Source organism: Schistocerca nitens, chromosome 1 (genome assembly GCF_023898315.1).
Source record: "Schistocerca nitens isolate TAMUIC-IGC-003100 chromosome 1, iqSchNite1.1, whole genome shotgun sequence".
Taxonomy (NCBI): Eukaryota; Metazoa; Arthropoda; class Insecta; order Orthoptera; family Acrididae; genus Schistocerca; species Schistocerca nitens.
In genome coordinates, this window is record NC_064614.1 from 706836396 (window position 1) to 706861208 (window position 24813).

At 44.0% G+C, this 24813-nt stretch overlaps 1 protein-coding gene across 1 annotated transcript in view; it reads right to left on the reverse strand.

Moving 5' to 3' along the window:
- The window catches only part of LOC126195937 (uncharacterized), a gene marked incomplete at its 5' end in the record, with an annotated part of 83982 nt that overhangs the window by 13504 nt on the left and 45665 nt on the right, over positions 1-24813 (reverse strand). The window contains one exon of the mRNA XM_049934530.1: positions 10359-10532. Within this exon, the coding sequence (XP_049790487.1) occupies positions 10359-10532 (174 nt within the window). The remainder of the gene's footprint in view (positions 1-10358; positions 10533-24813) is intronic.

Genomic DNA, 24813 nt, shown 5'->3' on the forward strand with positions numbered 1-24813 from the left:
CTGTCACGTTTCGGGATTCTAGTATTGCTGAAGCAAGTGATTTTGTGAACAGATAAGGTAACATTCATCTTAGATCCTAGTGCATGCTACAGTGACATAACATGCTGTCTGTTTAAACGATTGCGTAACTTAAAAAAATGCATTCTCTTTTGTGTGGTACAATTATTTCCAAGTAAAAATAAACTGGAGACAATTTTTAAATCAGATAGACCTATAGCTTAGCACTAAATGCCTTATCGTTTTCTGATACTCTGGATACCAATGCTATACTCTTTTGTTTCGTAAGCAAAACACTACAAAAAACTAATTACTCAGAATACAACAAACAAGAAAGCAATCCAGGTGCGGCTACTATTCGTGAAGCGTCGGTAGAGAGACAAAGAGGAAGAGAAGTTTGGGTTAGTATAAGCAATGAGACATAATGTCATATCATCTTATCTCTTTTAACGGGAATACTTTAGAAGAACTACGCTGAAGAATAATAATACAAAGGGATTGATTCTTTAACATCTTTGGGATTAAAAAGATAATAATGGAAAACAAATTTCACCACCTTGGACTCTACATTGTGCCGACTACAGAGTAAACTGAAATGTACAACACGTCTGTAATCTTCTGTGGAAGGTGTCAGTTTCACTTGCCTGAATAACAGGAAAGAAGCGAATGGCAGACGTAAAGAACGTAATAGTCGAATCAGAAAGAAATGAAGAATCAACAGAATTTATGACAAACTGTTGATATCAACATCGCTATCTAGAGGATAGAGAATATTCTTATAATGTATTGCAAGGTTCGTTTCGTAACGTTAATGTTCTTATTTTCCTATGGTCTGCATTTTCATGGGTTTCTTAATTTTATAGAAAAACATGGTAGTTGTTGAAGCAATACAGAAAATGATCAGAGCTTTAGTTGAAAGACTAGATGCTATGGTTTATCTTAGAGTAGGTTCCGCTAATTATGCGATCTAATAAAGATGACGTATCTACATCTGCATCCACTTAGCCACTCCCGAAGTCACTGTATAGTTCTTGGCAGAGGGAACTTCGTTACAATATTAGCGATATGCTGTGCTATCCCATTCCGCAGTATCACATTCGCGTATGGTACGAGAGAAAAGTCACTATCTGTATCAGTTAGTAAGTGCCCTAATCTTTCTTTACCTTATCATCACGATCCCTACTTGAATTCAATACCACAGTCTTCCTCGGTACCGATGCCCTGAATCTGAACAATAGGTTTCGGGAGCAGAACGTCGCCTTTGTTCTAAATATTATAATTTAAGTTCTTTTACACTTTAGTGTGTTTTCATTTTGTACCTTTCTTCAGCGATTCTGCGGAGAACCTCCTCATTCCTTACCTTATCAGTTTTTCCTTTTGTACCTTTCTTCAGCGATTCTGCGGAGAACCTCCTCATTCCTTACCTTATCAGTTTTTCCTTTTGTACCTTTCTTCAGCGATTCTGCGGAGAACCTCCTCATTCCTTACCTTATCAGTCCACCAAATTTTCAACATTCATCTGTAGTACCCCATCTCAAATACTTCGATTCTTTTCTGCACCGGTTTTATCACAGACCATAATTCGCGACCATACAATGCTGTATTGCAAATGTACATTCTCAGAAACTTCTTCCTGTAACTAAGACTTATGTTTGATGTCAGCAGAGCTTCTCTAGACCAGAAGTGCCCTCTCTTCCTGGGCTAATCTGTTTTATATGTTCTCCTTGCTTCGCCCGTCATGGGGTACTTTGCTTCCAAGGTAGCAGAATTCCTTAACACAGTCTACTTAGTGGTCAGTTTTGATGGTAAATATCTCGCTATTCTCATTACTGCTACGTCTCATTACTTTCATCGTTCTTCTCTTCACTCTGAATCTATATTCTGCTCTCATTGGAGTGTTTATACCACTCAACAGATCATGTAAATTTTCTTCACCTTCACTGAGGATAAAAGTTTCATCAGCGTATCTTGTCACTGATATTCTTTAACATCGAATTTTAATCCCACTCTTGAATTTTTATGTCACTGCTTCTTCGATACACAGATTGAACAGTAGAGGCGAAAGGCTGCATCTCTGACTTACACCCTTCGTCATCCGAACAATTCGTTCTTGGTCTTTCAGTGTCATTTTTACTTCTTGCTTCTTGTACATATTGTATATTACTCATCTTTCCCTATAGCTTACTCCTATTTTTCTCAGAATTTATTCTCATTTCAGTATAAAAGCTAATTTTGCTCCTCATGCATCTAGTGACAAATAAAGTAGTTAGTTACAGATGATATTCTTAATCTCAGACGACAGTTGAATATAATTCGAATCCTGCTCAAATAGGGAACAGCCAGAAGGTATGCGACGCAATTCGTCAGCAGCGCATGCTTCTCGGTCGCGCCGACATTCCAGACGCCTCCGTTTGTGTTGTGGTGTTAGCGCCGGCGTACACGTGGGGCGGTATTACCCTCGTCCGGCCGCTGCCAGTCTCCGACCAACTGCGCAGGTTGACACAGAATACTGCAGGGAGTCCATTACTTGTTGTCGGATGGAGGGTGCAGACATGATAGCCGACCGTAACTTTGGCAACGAGTACGCCTGCCCTCAAGTTTGTGCCGTTCAACATCGAGCTACCGTCATATCCGAATGGCAACGGATATTTCAAGATTTGACCAGCTGGACAAATGGAGACCCACAATGGGAGCCTTTTCAAACCACGTCAGGTGCTGGTAACGCTGTCTCACACAGGTATGCGGCATCTCCGCGTGCTTCGCAATGATTACTCAACAAGTGACTTTGTTCATGTGCCGTATATACCGTACCAGACCTGGCAGTAACACTAAATACGAACAAAACTAATTTGCTTTGGTGACCCTTCTACCTATCACAGAGATTTACAACTCTAATCATTTGCGTACCCGCCGATGGTGTGTACGAGTACAAACTGATACCGACTTCCAACCATATCATCAGAATTAATTTTTTTGTTAGGCAGCGTACTTACTTCATCATCATGATCATCATTCTCCTCCTCCTGGACCACCCGCCTTTTATTCTTCACTTCTTAATCTTATTTTTCTCTTTCGAGATGGCCCGCTGTGGTAGAGTCTGCAAATGATGACGCATCCTAGAATTGGCGGTTGATTTTCATGCAATGCATTTCCTGTCGGCACCGGTTAGATAGTGTAAGTGAAAAAGAGTCGTGTATTCCACTTGTCTGTGAATCGAGCAAACTTTTCCTGATACTTTCATACATATTTAACCTTCTGTGTGTGGGAGGGCTGGGGAACCAGCCAGAAATTGGCGTAGACGAGGGTGCAAGCCACCAAAAAAAAATCTACGCTGGCTTTTACCAAACCAATGATTGTTAGCCCAGATCGAGGATGGTCTCACATCCCTTTGTCGCATCAGAGCTCCAAGTGAAGTAGAGCTGTGGTTAACTCAGTGGACAGGCACAGACGACCAGAAAGCTCCATGCTGTCATCTGTGTTATCCCTTGACCAACTGAAGGACAGCAAACGGCGGGATGGTTTCTTTGAGAAATAACACGGCCGAATTTCTCCTCATCTCATGTCCCATCCGACCTCGCACTTCGTGTCTAATGAACTCGTCGGAATACTGAGCTTTAATTTCCCTAATCTTCTTTCTGGGTTAGCGTGCTGTGGGTTAAACTACATTGGAATATCATTCCAAGTTCATCTTTGGTCTTCTAAAATTTCCCAGGTTGTATCACTGGCCAGAGAGAGTACTAACGCTATTCCTTTAGCTTTAACGTACAATGCGCCATACTCCAATTATATTTTATATCCATGCCAATTGAGATCGCGGAATATTGTGATCATTCTTTTTATTGGGAGGGAGGTCTCCGCCAGTAACGAGACGTGTGATCATAACACGTATAGGCAGCGGATCGTCTGGCCAAAAAGTTGTAGAAATGGAAACCGCAAAAAGGCAGTGCATCGCACCGAGTGAGAAGGTAAGTGGAGTGCAGTTGATGCGGCGGCCGGCCGCGTGTTGGTTCTGCCAGTCGCCACCGCAGAGGAGCGTGTGCAGCTCGCGGCAAAGCGGCGCTTAACGACGTACAGTCGCTGCCGCACCACCACCTGCGTCCCGTGCGGAGATGCGCGTGCAGTCAGGAGCAGACCGTGGAAGTAGCCGCGAGAAAACAAACGCATCCTCCATACTCAGTCACCGTGGATCGACAGATGAACCTGCTGGCTCCAACGTTCACCGATGCAATTCAGAGCAGCTCGCCGCTATTTAAGCTGTGCAACGGGCGATTTACATCTGCACGATGCAGTGCTTAGTAGGAGCACTTCTGGGTTAAAGACAGCGCCATCCGCCTGGGACACAGAAGATCCTCATTCGACGCACTGTATCAGAAAGCATTTTTTGCTTGCTGAAAATACTGAACCCATACTTTTACGTTTTCTTCTTTCTTGCCGTCTCACCGACACAAACCAGTTTATCCGTCGAGGAAGCTGCTTACATTTGACAACAATGTAACGATTCCAGTCTACACCAGAATCAATAATCTGCGCTCACGATTTTATTAAACGATTCCGTATGACTATATTTTCACTACAATTGAACATAAGTATACTATCTTACCATTATACAAAACTGAAAAGTTTCTAATTTTATTTTTCGTTTTTTTGTGTAATGCCTTTACAGTGCAACATGGTACACTGAGCAAACGCACTCGGACATCCCTTTGTAATGCAGAAGTGACCACTAGATGTCACGAGAGGCCAGTTTAAAGGAGACGGCAAGTATTGTGTTGTGAGTAGCCAAGGAGTGACAGGAGAATGGATCGGTCAGGAGAGCACAGAGCTAATGTGGGCTAGTCATTGGAGGTCTCCTGGATAACAAATCTAACAGGGACATTTGAGTCCTAAATTTGTTCAAGTCAACAATTGGAGATACGACCGTCAAGCGGAAACGCGAAGGAACAGCCACAGGTAAACCGAGACACGGCAGACTTTACGTACTTGCAGACAAGAAACGTCGAGATTTACGGAGGGTGATTGTACAGCATCGCATGAAGTCACCTGATGGAACCGCTCGAGGTTTCCAAAGTCTGGAGAACATTACCTGCCACCATGTGTAGTACAAACAGTGAAGTACGGAGGAGGTGGTGTTACAGTATGGGGTGTTTTTCGTAATTAGGGTGTGGTCCCCTTATTGTGCTTAAGGAAACGCTAAATACAGGAGGATATAAACAAATTTTACAGCATTTTGTACTGCGTACAGCAGAGGAACGATTGGGAGACTATGATCGTTTGTCAGCATGACAATGCAGCCTGTCATAAAGCGGCATCTATGAGACAATGGTTTGTGGCCAATAAATTCCGACCTGAACCCAGTTAAATACTTCTGGGATGAGTTAGAACATAGACGTGGCTCCAGATTCCAGCGTCTGACGACACTACCTTCTGTGGTTTTGGCTCCAGAGGAAGAACTGGGCTGCCATTCCCCTACAGACACTCAGACACCTTATCGAAAGCGTCCGCAACAAAGTTAAAGTCGTCATAAGGGCAAAGTCTGGACGAACTTGCATATTAATGTCCACTAATCTGTGTCCGGATACTTTTGAACGGATAGTGTACTTGGCAACGTTGCGACCTATCGTACCTGGTGTATCCAACATCGTGGAAAAGTATACAGTTGATGCGTATCGATGGCATATAAACGGAAATTGCGGCATCGTTGTCTTTTCCTGATACCGGTGAGGATATGCTTCGAAGAATATCGCTAAAGTGGATGCCTCTATCGTAGAAGAAAAATCGGCAGAGTATTTCAGATTTTCATACTGTGAGTGCAGGAATCAGTGCTGCGAGCCAGCCAATAGTTGCAGTTAGTATTGTTATCAGCGGTAAAGAAGATCTGGCTGCACGCTCAAAATATGTTCAAATGTGTGTTAAATCTTATGGGACTTAACTGCTAAGGCCATCAGTCCCTAAGCTTACACACTACTTAACCTAAATTATCCTAAGAACAAACACACACACCCATTCCCGAGGGAGTACTCTAACCTCCGCTGTAACCAGCCGCACAGTCCATGACTGCAGCGTCTGAGACCGCTTGGCTAATCCCGCGCGGCCGCACGCTATGTATACCAAACACCAAAAAATCAAAAATTCCAGCAGATCACCTACAACCAGTATCTAATAGGGAAAATACAACATATTGCATCCAGTAAGCCTCGCATGTTTTGTTAGAATTTTATACTCTTATGACTTATTAGACTGAAATATCAAGATGCACTGATATTTCATTTATGTCGGAAACCAATAAGCCCACCACCAGAATTGAGTTGCATGTGAAATGATGCGCAGTGTTTGAGATAGAAAATGACAGGTGTAGCTACTCTGTTGGAGAGAGGGAGCGTACCTTTAACCAGACCAAATGGAACAGTCGGCATGGCGCGCCTCTCCAATGTGAACACACTTTATGAACTGACAGGATGGAAGGGGAGGTCGTTACCAGCACCTTTAACCACGACTGCCCGTCACTTGGGACACTTTTCGAACTCGTACAGCCACTGGGCTTTGCCACGAACCTCCATTTCATGTTCGCCTCGAGTGCCTAGATTCGGGGAAAATCATTCCTAGCGGAGTCATCTGTCATACATCATCTTGGTAACTGGGAGTCGCCGTTCACTATGATAGACTGCAATAGTCCCAAGAAGGCAGGAATCACCAAGTCATGTTGGATAGCAATACCAACCGGTGAACAGCCATAACATCCAGGACCATCTCCTCGCTGTGAGTAAGGAAATCACAGCCCCGTACTACTACCCGTGCTCACGACAAATAACAGTGCATAGAGATCAGCATCCACCCACGAAAATATCCATCCATTTGTTTGCCTATATTTCCTCTCAGGTGATCTGTACATTCAACATGGGATGCCACGCGTATCTTGGAACTAGATCCACGCCTGCGTGTTATGAACAACAAAGAACGTGCATATCGTGAATTACAATTTGTTCCCCAACGCTTTTCGTAGCCCTTGGAGTCCATGTCATGATGCAGCATTGCCGTCATCTGCTCGAAGAAGAATGATGGGAAGTATCAGGTATGTGCCTTCAGTTTAGTGGTTCATTTTGTGATTTCTCTGAATGTTGTTTGGCCTATATTTTGAGCCTTCGCTAATCCCTGTGAACTCTGACACGTGATGAACAGAGGTACACATCTGGGATGGTGACTTTTGTCCACAGAGCGAGAAGGTGTTTCTGGATGATATGGCAGCTCACTTCTTTTTGGGAACTGATTTGATAAATTATTTTCAGCTCTGACCCAGTTTATCCTTCAGAACTGCCATGCGAATTTAATTTTATCCATATTTCGCAGCTTCAAGCTTGACTGTATTCAGTAACCTGGAGGTATGAATTAAAAAAGACTTCAGTCACAACTTCTCGTGTTTTATTAAGTACACGATGCATTTCGGATCCTCTGTGTCCACCATCAGGTGTAATTTCTCTTCATATGTGCTTTATTTTTTCTCTTGAATGAGGTGAAATGAATTTTCCTATCACAAAACTGTGTGATGTTAGGTTATGAATTTCGTAAGTCAAACGCGGAAAATGTGTGGGAATTTTTGCACGATTTCGCACACAGTTTCCGCGTTTGGCTTACGAAATTCATAACCTAACGTCAAACCTTCTTGTGACAGGAAAATTCATTTCACCTCATTCAAGAGAAAAAATAAAGCATGTATGAAGAGAAATTACACCTGATGATGGACCCACAAGGTCCTAAATGTATCGCGTACTTAATAAAACATGAAAAGTTGTGACTGAGGCCGTCTTTTAATTCCTACCTCCAGTGCCATTCGAATATCTGGAGAAGAGTTTATCAGACCTGCTAGGCCGTGAATAGGCCACAGGCAACTTTCACTGCGCATGGCCATCTCGACTGCTGGATTTCCCAGCATGTGGTTTCTTGCTGTGGAAAGAAAGATAAAGAGATTAGGAATGACCGCCCCGTGAAAAAACGGCGAAATCGTTATCGGTGGATCACAAGTTCGCGTAGTACGAAGCTAGAGCTGGAAACAGCTGTGTGGTTTCAAAGGAATTACCTCGGCATTCGACCTGAGTGATTCAGACAAACTATACGTGTGGAGTTGCGTCCGTGACAAGATATGCTTTCTTCCAACATGGACATTATTTCAGGTCGGATGCAGAGGGCTCTGGAAGAACTGATTAATGTTTGAATGTCAATCATATAAGATTCGGGCCTCACATCGAATAACTTCCAAGGTTCTTTCTTTCACAGAACGGGTCTGTAAATGAAAGGACCCGCATAATTAATGAGCAACATACTTAACATCGGTTTTCTGTCGAATTCTTAAATATATTTTGAGTCTGAATAGCATAAATGTCCATGAGGCGAAAAAGCTGCTGTCCACAGATAAGCACAGCATCAGAAAGCGCCGCTCGTGGGAAACTGGGCTTCCCCTTCTCTCGTATATCCTGTGAACCACTGATGAAGACAAAAACAGGCCAATTCCATATTTCTAAATTTCCGGAAAGCGTTCGACACGGTACCCCACTGCAGACTTAACGAAGGTAAGAGCATGCGGAATATGTTTCCAGATATATGACTGCCTCGAAGACGTCTTAAGCAAGAGCCCAGTACGTTGTCATGGACGGCGAGTGTTCATCAAAGGAAAGGGTATCATGAGGCGCGCCCAGGAAAGTGTACTAGGACCGCTCTGTCGAACAGAGTGAGCAGAAATCTGCGCCTGTTTGCTGGTGCTGCTGTGGGGTACGGGAGGATATCGTCGTTGACTGACGCTAGGAGGACACGAGACGAGTTAGACTAAATTTATAGTTCGTGTGACAAGTGGAAGCTTGCTCTAAATGTGGAAAAATTTAAGCTAATGCAGATGAGTAGGAAAAAATCTCGTGATTTTTCGAATTCAGCATTAGTAGGCTGCTCGTTGACACAATCACATCGATTAAATTTTTAGGTGTAACGTTGAAGAGTGGTATGGAGTGGAACGAGCATGTAAGGATGGTACCAACGAAGGCGAATGGTCGACCTCACTTCATTGGGAGAAGTTTTGGGAAGTGTAGCTCATCTATGAAGGAGACAGCGTATAGAACACTAGTGCGATCTATTCTCGAGTGCTGCTTGAGTGTTTGGGATCCCCACAAGTACAGATTAAAGGAAGACATCGAAGTAATTTAAAGAGAACTGCTAGATACGTTACTAGTAGGTTCGATCAACAAATTACAGACATGCTGCGTGAACTCAAATGGGAATCCCTGGAGGGAAGACGACGTTGTCTTCTCGAGGCACTATTGAGAAAATTGAGGGAACTGGTATTTGAGCTTGACTGCAGAATGATTCTACTGCCACCAACGTACATTTCGCTTAAGAACCACAAAGGTAAGAGAAATTAGGACTCGTACAAATTCGTTTTTCCATCACTCCATTTTCGAATGGAACAGGAAAGGACTAATAGTGGTACAAGTTACTCTCAGCCATGCATCGTACAGTGATTTTAGGAATATATAAGAAGATGTATGGGTAGATCTGGGATGATGATAAATTTATAGTTAGTGTTGCTGAAGCTGTAAGTGAGGAAGTCTTTTCTGAAAGTATTTCTTTGGAGAGTAACTTAATATGCAAATGAATCATTGGCGATAAACAATACAGATGAGGAGATAATAGAAGCACTTGAAATTTAGTGCTAGAAAATCATGCTGAACACTCTACAGATAGAGTAAGAAATGAGGACATACTTAATCGATTTGTAGAGAAAGGAGTTTTTTGTGACTTCTTGATATCGAATAGGATAGTTGATAAGATACGTCCTGAGGCATCGCGGTACGGTTTGGTAACTGAGGGAAGTGTGGGAGTAAATAGCGTAGAGGCAAACCAAGGCTCCTAGGTTCTTATGGGAGTATGGTGCAATGGCTACGCACGTGTAAAGAGACTTGTACAAGGTAGACCTACAGTAGCACTGCGAAATGCGTCGAACCAGCCTTCGGGCTGATGTCTGGAAGAATAACGACTGATGTACAGTGTTACAAAACAGTCAAGTAATTTATAATGAATCCGTCATAAATAGTTTCACAAAATTTTCGAAAAAGACAATGCACGAAGAAATTAAAAAAAACAGTAAAAAAATGTTACGCATCGAACAGTTAATTACAGCACAGTGCAGGCATGCAGCAGATTGTTGTTATCACGTGCCATCTCTGAGCTGCGAGAGGAGGCACAAGTAAGTTGTGCCATGCAGGGGCGAGTTAGTCGCAAGGCATACAAGAAGCTCGGCGTGCAAAGCTGGTAGCGGCAGGAAGCCAGGCTGTGGGTGCGGGCGTGCGACATGCGGCGTGCTCGGCAGGTGCGGTGCTCACTCTTCCAGCGCGGGGCGGCGCCGGCGTGGTACTGGTCGCCGGAATTGGGGAGAGGCGCCGGCGCCGGCGCGGGGGCGGGCGTGCAAGGGCAGGTGTAGCGCGGGTAGTAGCAGTACGGGTAGTAGTGCAGCATCCGCGCGTAGCTCGGCACCTGCCCCACCACGGCCACCTGATCTGCAACACCACACACTCTGCTGCCACTGCTGCTCAGCAAGCCACTAGCTCTAGCGGGGGAGACGTGCCGTAGAGTCGCGGAGAAGGTCATCCGAATCGAGTGGCTAACACCACAAGATGGTCATCTGTGCATCATGGTGAAATTACGAGAGCATAAGTTCCTAACACGGTCAATCGACATTGCCTTCCTTATAATTACAACGGGACTTCAAAAAGGAATTTACACATTGCCATGGCAGGCAAAGTAACTTTCACTGAATGTTGTACTAGTACGCTACACTTTAAAGTGACACCGATATATTTCATTATTCTTCAACAGAGTCACCAAGTCTCTGGAAACAAAAATCGGAACGTTCTACCAATAGTTCGATTCCTCAACGATGTAAATCCTCTCCTTCACCAGAAAAGCTGCGTGAATGTCCACATCGATGGAAAATCTCCCCCCCCCCCCCCCCTCGCCCAGATATTCTTTCTCTTGCCGAAAGATGGATAGCACTTGGCGCAACATCTGAATTGCACGATGGCTGTTTCCAAATCTCCCGTCAAAAACATTGCGCGCAGTGTGAGATGTTGAGCTGTCGTGCAAGGGAACAAACCCTTTGCTAAATTTTCCACGTCACTCGTTGTTGTGTTCTTCAGTCCAAAGACTGATTTGATGCAGCTCACAATGCTACTCTGTCCTGTGCAAGACTCTTCACCTCCGATTAACTACTGCAGCCTACATCCTTCCGAATCTGCTTGATGTACTCATCTATTTGTTTAGACCCCACACTTCCCTCCACTACTAAACTGGTGATCCCTTGATGCCTCAGAAAGTTTCCTATCAACCGATCCCTCCTTCTAGTCAAGTTGTGTTGCAAATTAATCTTCTTCGCAGTTCTATTCATTACCTCCTCATTAGTTACGTAATTACGAATAGGATTGGGGAGAAGAGAAGTTTGTGGCACAACTTGACTAGAAGAAGGGATCGGTTGGTAGGACATGTTTTGAGGCATCAAGGGATCACAAATTTAGCATTGGAGGGCAGCGTGGAGGGTAAAAATCGTAGAGGGAGACCAAGAGATCAATACACTAAGCAGATTCAGAAGGATGTAGGTTGCAGTAGGTACTGGGAGATGAAATGGTTCAAATGGCTCTGAGCACTATGGGACTTAACTGCTGAGGTCATCAGTCCCCTAGAACTTAGAACTACTTAAACCTAACTAACCTAAGGACATCACACACATCCATGCCCGAGGCAGGATTCGAACCTGCGACTGTAGCAGTCCCACGGTTCCGGACTGCGCGCCTAGAACCGCGAGACCACTGCGGCCGGCCTGGGAGATGAAGAAGCTTGCTCAGGATAGAGTAGCATGGAGAGCTGCATCAAACCAGTCTCAGGACTGAAGACCACAACAACAACAACAGTTACGTGATCTACCCATCTACTCTTCAGCATTATTCTGTAGCACCACTTTTCTAAAGCTTCTATTCTCTTCATGTCTATACTGTTTATCGTCCATGTTTCACTTCCACACATGGCTACACTCCTTACAAATACTTTTAGAGAGGATTTCATGACACTTAAATCGATATTCGATTTTAACAAATTTCTCTTCTTCAGAAGCGCTTTTCTTGCCATTGCCAATCTACATTCTGTATCCTCCCTACTTCAGCCTTCGTTTTTTTGCTTCCGAAATAGCGAAACTCATCTACTACTTTAAGTGTCTCATTTCCTAATCTAATTCCCTCACCATCGCCTGATTTAATTCGACTACATGCCATTATCCTCGTATTGTTTTTGTTGATGTCCATCTTACATCTTCCTTTCAAGATACTGTCCATTTCGTTCAACTGCTCTTCCAAGTCCTTTGCTGTCTATGACAGAACTAAAATGTCGCAAATAGCAGACTTTTAATTTCTACTCCAAAGTTTCTTTTGTTTGCTTTACAGCTTGCTCAATAGACAGATGAATAACATCGGGAATAGGCTACAACCCTGTCTCACTCCCATCTCAACTACTGCTTCCCTTTCGTGCCCCTCTACTTTTATAACTGCCATCTGGTTTCTGTACAGATTGTAAATAGCTTTTTGCTCCTTGTATTTTATCCCTGCCACCTTTAGAGTTTGAAGGAGAGTTTTGCCGTCAACATTGTCAAAAGCTTTCTCTAAGTCTGCAAATGCTACAAACATAGTTTTGTCTTTCTTTAACATTTATTGTACCCCACCCACCTTTAGAGTTGGAAAGAGAGTACTCCCGTCAATGTTGTCAAAAGCGTTCTCAAAATCTACAAATGCTACAAACATAGTTTTGCCTTTCCTTAACCTATATTCTATGAGAAGTCGTAGGGTGAGTATTGGCTCGCGTGTTCCAACATTTCTCCGGAATCCAAACTGATCTTCCGCGAGGTCGGCTTCTACCAGTTTTTCCATTCTTCTATAAAGGATTCGTGTAAGTATTATATTGTTCCTGAAGTCTGAGGGTATTCGCCTGTTCATACATCTTGCTCACCAGATGGAAGAGTTTTGTCATGGTTGGCTCTCCCAAGGCTATCAGTAGCTCTAACGGAATGTTGTCTACTCCTGGGGCCTTGTTTCGACTTTAGTCTTTCAGTGTTTGTCAAATTCTTCACGTAGTATCATATCTCCCTTGTCAGCTTCATCTACGTCTCCTTTCATTTCCATAATATTCCCCTCAAGAACATCTCCCTTATATAGACCTTCTATGTATTTCTTCCACCTTTCTGTTTCCCTTCTTTGTTTAGTACTGGTGTTCCATCTGAGTTCTTGATACTCATACATGTGGTTCTCTTTTCTCAAAAGATGTCTTTGATTTTCCTATAGGCAGCATTAATTTTGCCCCTAGTGAGATATGCTTCTACATCCTTACATTTGTCCTCTAGCCATTCCTACTTAGCCATTTGCACTTCCTGTCGATCTCATTTTTAGACGTTTTTATTCTCTTTCGCCTGCTTCATTTATTGCATTTTTATATTTTCTCCTTTTATCGATTAAATTCAATATCTCTTGTGTTACCCAAGGATTTCTACTAGCCCTCGTCTTTTTACGTCCTGGATTCTCTGCTGCCTCACTATTGCATCTCTCAAAGCTACCCATTCTTCTTCTGTTCTACTCCTTTCCCCTTTTCTTGTCAAATCGTTCCCCAATGCTCCATCTGAAAATCTCTAAAACCTCTGGTTCTTTCAGTTTACCCAGGTCCAACTCTTTAAATTTCTACCTTTTTGCAGCTTCTACAGTTCATAACCAATAAATTGTGGTCATAGTACCCATATGGCCCTGCAAATGTCTTACAGTCTAAAATCTGTTTCCTAAATCTCTGTCTTACCATTATATAATCAGTCTGAAACCATCCAGTGTCTCCATGTCTCTTCCATGAATACAACTTTTCTCATGATTCTTAAATCAAGTGTTAGCTATGATTAAATTATGCTCTGTGCAAAATTCTGCCAGGCGGCTTCCTCTTTCATTCCTTTCCCACAGTCAGTATTCACCTACTACTTTCTTTTCTTCTTATTCTTGAAGTATTGTCCACAAGAATCGTGCAGACTGGCGCACTTCAGCTGTAGATTGCATTTCCAGTTGTCGCGAAATTTCTCTCGCGCCTTATGATGCCAACTGTTGTCAGTACCACAGCGAACCGTTTCTGCAGGTAACCCTGAACACACACTCTCTTCTGAAATTGCGCCACTCTTGTTGTGCAATTGTCTTCACGTGTGACGATACGTGTAACTTATCTCTGAAGTCCCTACGTGCATCTCACGAAAGTACAACGAAGGTGAAGATCAGAGAGATTCGAGCTCATACGATGTTTTACCAAAAGTCTTTCTTCACGCACACTGTTTGCCACACACAGTACAATTGCATGCGAAGTATAAGCGTATCTCTAGTGCGGTGGCTTGACACCAAACATGTTTAGTCACTACTCGTGTCACAAGCAGTAGAAATTTTCGCCATGTGCGTCTTCCGCATGGAATCTCAGTGATTTGAGTAGAATTGTCCTCAGTGATGAGTCCCGCTTCGAACCGAGCCCCATGAGCAGCGAAGGCGTGCCAGGAGACGCCTAAGACAATGGCGGGATACCGACCTAACTGTCACCCGCCATATGGCCCGACAATAAGAAATAATGGTCTGGGGGTGCCATTACATTTTATAGCAGGACCTCTTTGGGGGTAATCCGCGGTAACCTTACAGTAAAGCGATATTCTACGTCCCGTTTTGGTGCTCTTCGTGGCAAGCCGTCCCAGGCTTATGTTTCAGCAGTATAATGCCCGTCTGCATGCGGCGACAGTTTTTTCCGCTTATCTTCGTGCATACCAAACCCTACGTTGGCCAGAAAGGGCGCCAGATCTCTCCCTAATCGAGAAAGTTTGTAGCGTTATGGCCAGGGCCCTTCAACCAGCTCGGTATTTTCACGATGTAACTTACCAGTTTCACAAAATTTGGCACAATATCGCCCAGGAGAGCGCCAAAACTCTCTATCAGTGCCAAGCCGAATAACTGCATGCTTAAGGCCAGAGGTGGACCAACACATTATAGACTTGCTCAATAAATGAAGCTCTTGCTCTTGAATAAACCGTTCAATTTTTCTGAAACTGCAATCATTTGTTTGTCTGTACATATACATCACATTTACCGATATCCGTCCCATTCGGATAATTGCTTCGGGAAGTGTTTTTTTTCTGTCTTAAGAGTGCATATTACCGATGAAGGGCTAACGACTATCTCTACGTGACACGTATGCCGCTACTCCTAGGGCTTGCGGCTAGAGAAGGCGGAAATGTAAGCCATACCAATAATGACGTCGCCGATTTCTGATTCCGTTTCCACATCGCTAGAGCGACGGAAAATTAGAGTACACGTAGATGATTTTTATGGAAATTGCAACCAGGCGCGTATTATGCTGATACGACGGATGTAAGAATCCAAGTTGTCACTCAATGAGACTTTTTCTGGTATCTAAAACAACTGAAGAATTATTATCGACCAAAGCTAACAACGTCAGCCCAAACACGTGTGAAAGAGTTACACTAGCTTCTCCTAAATCGCTAAAAGTATTTACATCTTCACATGTTCATCTGAGAATTATATTCTTCGCCGTGGCTTATGACGCCAAAAATTCTCCTCCAGGTGCTTCGCAGACCAATGACTGCGTTGTTTGTACTACTGTATTATTCTGCTCTAATTTACGATACTTGTTAGTTCTTGTTCCCACAAGGGGAGAAACGACAGTGGTATCACGAATTTACTTCAAACATTGTACACTTTTACTAGACCATTAAAACAATGTGCAAGTAGAAAGGCGCAAGTAGTATGCCGCCAATTCCGAGAAAATCGCAAGAGAACTTTTACGCGTCTATTATGCAACTGATGTACCTGTGCATAGGTGCCGGACGTTAGAGTTCAAAGTGGTCAAGTGGTTAGCGTTCGCGCTTCGTAAGACGAATGGGTACGAAACGACAGTTCGACTCCCGCTCACTCCTCAGTTTTTGTTGTATAAGTATAAATTCTGTGATAATTAATTTGCACGTACATTATTCGTTCTTCAACTTTAGCAACGTCTCACCGCTACGCTGGTTAACTGCCAAATGGGGCCTGCCTCTGTATCTACAGCTCGAAGTGTAGAGGTGCAAAGTAGTTCGGGGTACCTTACCTAATTGCACGTTTGAGCGATTTCGCAAATCACGACAGGCACAGATTTTCAGCAAAACTTTATGCGTTTCTTCATTTACGTGTCGATGGTTATAAATATGTTTCTTCTAAAAATTAAATTTAATTAATAACAGTGAGCAGTCAAATAACTTGAAATTGATTAAAACTTCGTTCAAAGGCATGTGTTTTTTTTAAATTATTCTACCTCGCAAATGTCAGTTAAATAATATGACCAGTAATAAAGAAATACGGTTTAAAAATTGAATCTGAGCAGTAGTCGAACCGTCGCCTCATACATATTCGTTTTAGGTGGCTAAGATGATGATGTGCAGATGTGTGTGAAACCTTATGGGACTTAACTACTAGGGTCATCAGTCCCTAAGCTTACACACTACTTAACCTAAATTATCCTAAGGACAAACACACACACCCATGCCCGAGGGAGGACTCGAACCTCCGCCAGGACCAGCCGCACAGTCCATGACTGCAGCGCCCCAGACCGCTCGGCTAATCCCGCGCAGCGGTGGCTAAGACACTAACCGCTTGACCAGAACGAACTTCAACGTTCGGCACAAACTCACACATACACCAGTTACATAATAGACGCGTAAAACTTCTCATGCGATTTTCTCGGAATTTCCAGAGTAGTGCACCTCACTATTTGCGCATTATGTTGTTTTAATGGCCTGCTAAAAGTGTACAAAGTTTGAAGTAAATTCGTGATGTCAAGGTCGCAGCCCCGCCTTGTCACTTGCCGTAGATCAGGAACACGATCACTAAAACTGACACACATCGTCCTCAGAATATCGTACTGCCACTGGCTCATCTGTAATGGAAATGCATCACAGTAACCGGCGTTTGCTGGTTATAGGTAGTTGTACATAGCAGTGATCTCCCCAATGGTCCTGCGAATGCGACGTCTCTGTTGTTTTGACATCACAGTTGCATCGTTAACACTGCGTAAGCCTACATGCAATTCGTGTGAAATTCGACGAAACGCTGGAACTTTTGGACCACTACATCCATGCTATGTTGAGTGTCTGGCTTCTCCATTCACTAAATCTGACGCAAAACTCCCAATTCATGACGTAATCTTATCATCTGTTGTGCAGCTGAAATTAGTGATGTGTGTTCACGTCATACGTTCCTCGAGTTATAGTTTTAAAAGAACGATCAATACGGGGTTCCCACTTTGAGCCGAACGCTCATAGATGTGGAACTGACATTGTTTGTTGTTATCATGTTATCATATTTTATGTAGATTAAGAAATTTGCATGACTTTCCATATATTAGACACACACACACACACACACACACACACACACACACACACACACACACACACATATATATATATATATATATATATATATATATATATATATATACTCCTGGAAATGGAAAAAAGAACACATTGACACCGGTGTGTCAGACCCACCATACTTGCTCCGGACACTGCGAGAGGGCTGTACAAGCAATGATCACACGCACGGCACAGCGGACACACCAGGAACCGCGGTGTTGGCCGTCGAATGGCGCTAGCTGCGCAGCATTTGTGCACCGCCGCCGTCAGTGTCAGCCAGTTCGCCGTGGCATACGGAGCTCCATCGCAGTCTTTAACACTGGTAGCATGCCGCGACAGCGTGGACGTGAACCGTATGTGCAGTTGACGGACTTTGAGCGAGGGCGTATAGTGGGCATGCGGGAGGCCGGGTGGACGTACCGCCGAATTGCTCAACACGTGGGGCGTGAGGTCTCCACAGTACATCGATGTTGTCGCCAGTGGTCGGCGGAAGGTGCACGTGCCCGTCGACCTGGGACCGGACCGCAGCGACGCACGGATGCACGCCAAGACCGTAGGATCCTACGCAGTGCCGTAGGGGACCGCACCGCCACTTCCCAGCAAATTAGGGACACTGTTGCTCCTGGGGTATCGGCGAGGACCATTCGCAACCGTCTCCATGAAGCTGGGCTACGGTCCCGCACACCGTTAGGCCGTCTTCCGCTCACGCCCCAACATCGTGCAGCCCGCCTGCAGTGGTGTCGCGACAGGCGTGAATGGAGGGACGAATGGAGACGTGTCGTCTTCAGCGATGAGAGTCGCTTCTGCCTTGGTGCCAATGATGGTCGTATGCGTGTTTGGCGCCGTGCAGGTGAGCGCCACAATCAGGACTGCATACGACCGAGGCACACAGGGCCAACACCCGGCATCATGGTGTGGGGAGCGATCTCCTACACTGGCCGTACACCACTGGTGATCGTCGAGGGGACACTGAATAGTGCACGGTACATCCAAACCGTCATCGAACCCATCGTTCTACCATTCCTAGACCGGCAAGGGAACTTGCTGTTCCAACAGGACAATGCACGTCCGCATGTATCCCGTGCCACCCAACGTGCTCTAGAAGGTGTAAGTCAACTACCCTGGCCAGCAAGATCTCCGGATCTGTCCCCCATTGAGCATGTTTGGGACTGGATGAAGCGTCGTCTCACGCGGTCTGCACGTCCAGCACGAACGCTGGTCCAACTGAGGCGCCAGGTGGAAATGGCATGGCAAGCCGTTCCACAGGACTACATCCAGCATCTCTACGATCGTCTCCATGGGAGAATAGCAGCCTGCATTGCTGCGAAAGGTGGATATACACTGTACTAGTGCCGACATTGTGCATGCTCTGTTGCCTGTGTCTATGTGCCTGTGGTTCTGTCAGTGTGATCATGTGATGTATCTGACCCCAGGAATGTGTCAATAAAGTTTCCCCTTCCTGGGACAATGAATTCACGGTGTTCTTATTTCAATTTCCAGGAGTGTATATATATATACACGCGAAAAATTTTGTGAAGAGATCAGGGAGATTCGTACTACCAGAGTGTCGATTAGAGGATTAATAGGAGTCAAGTATTGGTATTAACAGATAAAACAAGTATGTCAAGAACTGAACAATCACCGCTATTACATTAGACTAAAATTGCAGAATACGAGGCTCAGATTTCATAAACTGAGTTTCGCTGTCATGTTCGCATGTTCAGCCTGAATCCATTCTGGTAGCCCAATAAGTTTTCAGAGCGTTTAGTTGTTCTACACGAATAGTGTCTGTTAAATCAGCTTGTCAGGCTTCATCAGCATGATAAAGTGAGGATATCAATACCTTTCTATTATTCTGAATAAACAGAGGGCATGATTTTCCTATGGACGTGAATGGAACTGGAGGATGAAGGGGATACTGTGCATAAAGGAGCTTAAAAATTTTCTTCACCATGCCAATGAATGCGTGTGAAATTCTTTTTGTTACAACCATCCAGATCACTTGCCTTTTGAAAAAAGTACGAAATGAGTACCGATGGAACATCGTTGTACTCCGAGATTTTTGAGACTTTAGATGACTATAAATTTACAAGTGAGTCTAGATATATTTTTAATCTTAAACACAGAATTAGCGTATGTTTCGTCACCAGCTGTTTACTGTTTGTTAGACCCTTTGCCACTAAAAGCGGGAGTGGATGTAGAGATTTACAAATATGCCAACTATGCAGGATACAGGGATGTTGTAAAGCCGTTCTGTTTTGCTAATTCATTAAATATAACAGCATTTATACATCTCTTCCCATCTAATAAACATAAAATTTGCTTCACATCGACTAAGTAACGAAAGCGGTTAAATTAATGACTAGTTCAGTACTATTACTTAACCTTCATTCCACACAAAATCATTTCGTTCACATTAAACAACATTTTAAAACCCTAAAACCCAACCGCGATTCAAATACGATAGATTTTTCACAAGCAATGAAAAGCGATTGTTGTTTAAAGCCAGCAGCCGAAATCATGTTTCCAGAATCGAGACTGGCGTGTTTACAAGACCCACCAGAAGGGGAATTGGCAAATCAGTTTACGGAAAACTAGGTTTGCGAGCCTATGAAAATGTAGTGGCTTATGAAGATCTGAGAGTCGTACGATCAATAAACAATGATAACAGGATGCCTATGCAACAAGTGCACCAATTAAGTAGAAGCATAATACAAAATGTCAAATTATGAATTGCATTGATGAGAGAAATAATGGGGAGAAGCAGAGCGACTGCTCTGCTCTGCCAAATAAGGGTCATCGTCCAGCGAGAGCGCCCCTGGCAGGCCGGCAGCCCGCGCAGCACTTGACGGCTGTTTTAAGTGGCGTCCCGTTATAAGAGCTCTCGGGACACTAGAATAGCTGCCTCCAGCAGTCCAGCCACACGCTCAAATGACCTCCAGAGGTCGAAGTAAACGCTGATACAGTTAACTCTAGAGAGGTCCACGCTCAGCAACGGAGGATCGTAGCAAATAGATATCAGAGCTGTTACAGTGCATCAAACAGCTTCGGTCTCCTCGGTGTAATTCACGAAGGATTAAAGACTCGAACTCGCGTTTTGCCTAGCTACGTTAAATTTTTACCGGTTGTATGTATTACACTTTGCAAGCTTCCTTACGTCTTTACAAGTGTGGCGGAAAGTACTCTAGATGCACCATATCCCTCGCTAACTAGGCTTTTACATCAACCTTCTATATTCCGCAAGAGAGCTACCGGTGTGTAACGGAGGTTATTTCTTCTACCAGCGTCACTGCCTGTTCCATTCACGAAAGGTACGTGGAAACAACGAATGTCGATAAACCTCTGTACGAACTCCAAATTTCCATCATGATTGTTTCGTGAGGTGTGTGTGGATTAAGTAATATTTTACACGACTCTTCCACGAACATATTCCCTGTGAATTTCAACAGTAAAACTCCCTATAATTCACAACTCCTTTCCTTCAGCATCTACTTTCGTCGAGCATCTCCGTAATGGTCTCATGTCGACTAAACATTCCTGTGACGAAACGCGTCCCTCTTCATTGGATTTTCTCCATCTCTTCTATTAATTCAACCTGGTAAGGCTCCAAGACAGATGAACAATATCAATATGAATACGTGTTTTGTAAGCCACACCTCTCATGGATGATTTACTCTACCTTAAAATACTCCAGTATTAATCTCCACCTACTTCTGTAATTTCTTTTACTTTGACATTCCACTTTAGGTACTTCCGGATCGTTACTCACAGATATAATAAGGTAGGTACTTTTTACAGTAATTTGTCGTCAATAATGTAATTCTCAGTGCGTTACATTTATTTATGTACAGCGTCAACTGTCAGGTCCTCGAGCAATCTCCTCTCCTCTCCTGATTTTTATGAATTTCGCTAGCAACTTCTGGCGTTGCTACCTTCCCATACACGAATACCTCGGATGCGAAGAGCCTCGTGGGGCTTCAGAAGTCGGCCACTAGACCGTTTATATACAGGGTGAGTAACTACTGAAACCAAGAATAAATCTGAAAGTATGATAGGAGCTGAAAATTTTGTGGGACAAAAGTTGCATGGGACAACGACGGCCATAATATGACGTTCGTTTTTCGTTGCTAGGTGGGGTCGCTTCAGAGATATAAAGGTCAACTTTGTTTTTTAAAATAGGATGCTATAGTTTTGTACTTATTTTCTGATAGCGGCTATCGAGACGAATTTAGTGATGTGTAACAGTAAGGTCTTTGAAGGTCGATGGAGGTCAGAAAGGTGGCATGAACGTTCATTTACAGAAGGTGTTCGAAGTGATGACCATTGGGATCAATACAGTGCTGCAATCTTCTTATCAAGGATTGAGTGGTATTTCTTATTACATCGGCACTTATCGAAGCACATGCTCTGACAATTCTCTCTCACTTATCTTCAGGTGTAGTTGGAACGTCTTTATAAACAAAGCCTTTCACGAATCCCCGCAAGAAAAAAATCCAGAGCCCTCAAGTCTGGCGAACGAGACGGCCACGACACAACTCCTCCGCGTCCAATCCAACGATTTGGGAATTTTCTCTGCAACTCATTTCTAACCATCTGCGAAAAATGTGCCGGATACCCATTGCGTTGATACTACACTCTATTCCTTGTTCCTAAAGGTATTTCTTCCAATAACAGACCTAATGTTTCTTGCAGGAATGTAGTGTACTTCCTACGACTAAGATTTCCTTCGGTGAAATAGGGGCCGATCATTCTGTCCTACAGAATCCCACACCATACATTCACCGACCATGGTTTTTGGCGTGCAACTTGCCGCAGCCAACATAGATTATGATTTGCCCAGTAATGCATGTTATGCAAATAAACATTTCTATGGTTCGTTAATGTAGCCTCGTCAGTAAATAAAATCATATTAATAAATGAGTCAATGATGTAGGTTGCAGTAGGTACTGGGAGATGAAGAAGCTTGCACAGGATAGAGTAGCATGGAGATCTGCATCAAACCAGTCTCAGGACTGAAGACCACAACAACAACAACAACAATAAATGAGTCATCCCTCTGAATCTGAAGTTGAGCCCATCGGCAGAAGTCAATGCGACGCATACAATCCGTACCAGTTAATTCTTGGTGTAAACTGATATGGTAAGGATGATATTTATGGCGTTGCAGAACACGAACAACACTACTTTGGCTCATGCCAGATTCCCTTGCACAGTGGCAAGAGTACCAATTTCCGTTTCCTCGTTAGTAACTTTCCTTTGCCGGATATGTTTCCGATTTTCCGATGCGTTAAATGTCCAGTTGTTCTCAATTTATCACACACATACTTAAATGTACGACGTGTAGGGTGAGTACGTTGAGGATATCTTTCTGCGTATAAGTCTATAGCTCTCACTGGATATCGTTAGCAATGAGAAGCATATCGACTTGTTCTTCGAAGGAATCCATCATTCACATTCGCTTGATTCGACGATACCAGGCTTACCGTTCCTATTAGTGTTGCATTGCGAAACCGTCGAATGGTGTTTACATCTCAATGTTACGTTAGATGGATACGCCGTATTCGGTGAATATTTACTATTTGCACGATATACGACAGAGCATTGTCAGAGCATGTGCTTCGATAAGTGCCGATGTGATGAGGAATACCACGCAATCCATGATAAGAAGTTTGCAGCAATGCATTGATCCCAGTGGTCATCATTTCGAACAACTTCTGCAAATGGACGTTCGTGTCACCTTTTTGAGCTTCGTTGACCTTCAAAGACCTTACTGTTACACATCACTGGACTCGTCTCGATAGCCACCTAGCAACAAAAAACCAGCCTCATATTATGGCCCCCGTTGTCTCAAGCAACTTTTGCCCCAAAAACTTTTCAGCTACTATCATACTTTCTGAGTTATTCTAGGTGGCAATAGTTAGTGACTCACCCTGTATAGTGTAAATAGCAGTACCCACATCACACTTCTTTGGGGAGCTTCTGAAATCACTTTCGCATCTGCCAATTTTGTTCCGTTCAGAACGACGTGTTGAGTTCCATTTGCACATAAGTTCGGAACTCGGTTAGTGATGTGGTCCAGTACTCGGCACTCTCGTATTTTTTTACACGAAACGTCAGAGCAGGGTAACCGCAGCCCTGGTCTCCGAGCTGATAGTCCATGCTGCTGCAAACGTCGTCGAAGTGTTCGTGCAGATGGTTGTTGTCTTGCAAACGTCCCCATCTGTTGACTTAGGGATCGAGACGTGGCTTCACGATCCGTTACAGCCTTGCGGATATGATGCCTGTCACCTCGACTGCTAGTGATGCGAGGCCGTTGGGATCCAGCACGGCGTTCCGTATTACCCTCCTCAACCACCGATTCCATATTCTGCTAACAGTCATTGGATATCGACCAACGCGAGCAGCAATGTCGCGATACGATAAACCGCAATCGCGATAGGCTACAATCCGACCTTTATCAAAGTCGGAAACGTGATGGTACGCATTTCTCTTCCTTACACGAGGCATCACAACAACGTTTCCCCAGGCAACGCCGGTCGACTGCTGTTTGTGTATGAGTAATCGTTGGAAACTTTCTTCATATCAGCACGTTGTGGGTGTCGCCACCGGCGCCAACCTTGTGTGAATGCTCTGAAAAGCTAATCATTTCCATATCACAGCATCTTCTTCCCGCCAGTTAAACTTCGCGTCTGTAGCACGTCATCTTCGTAGTGTAGCAATGTTAATGGCCAGTAGTGTAGATATCAACTTTATTGCTCTGCGGCAGTACTCTGTTTACAAGATACTTCGCACATAACAAGAAAACGGAATGAGATAGTGCGGCACATCTCTGGTGGGTGTTGTTCCTTTTATCTCGTGAGACAGCGAGTATGGAGACGGGAGCGTGGTAGCGGACCGCAGAGTCAAGGCTGTGTGGGCAGGGGAGGGAAGCGGCGACGCAGCCACAAGCAGAGCGGAAAGGCACGCCCCGTACGTAAACCCGCACAGAACGTTCGCCGCGGGCGGCTACGGTGCGTTGCTCGCCTTTTCATCCACGCTGGCGGCGCTGGGAACGAAAAGCATCGACTGCCCAAATTGCAGAGTGGGCCCAAACAGCTCTTATTTCAAGCTACGCGGCCTACTTTCGGAAGGACAGTGAGTTTCTGCCATTGTGGACCTCTTCTTGTAGTCGATTCTGTACAATTCGAGTCTCTTAAGACTTTTACGTTATTTAGTTTTCCTTCCTTAACTTCCTTAACTGCTACTGAAAATAAGTTTGATGTCTGCTGAGAAATTTATTGTACTGAAAAAATTGTGCAATTCCATTCAAATTAAATTGTTCACCGTTT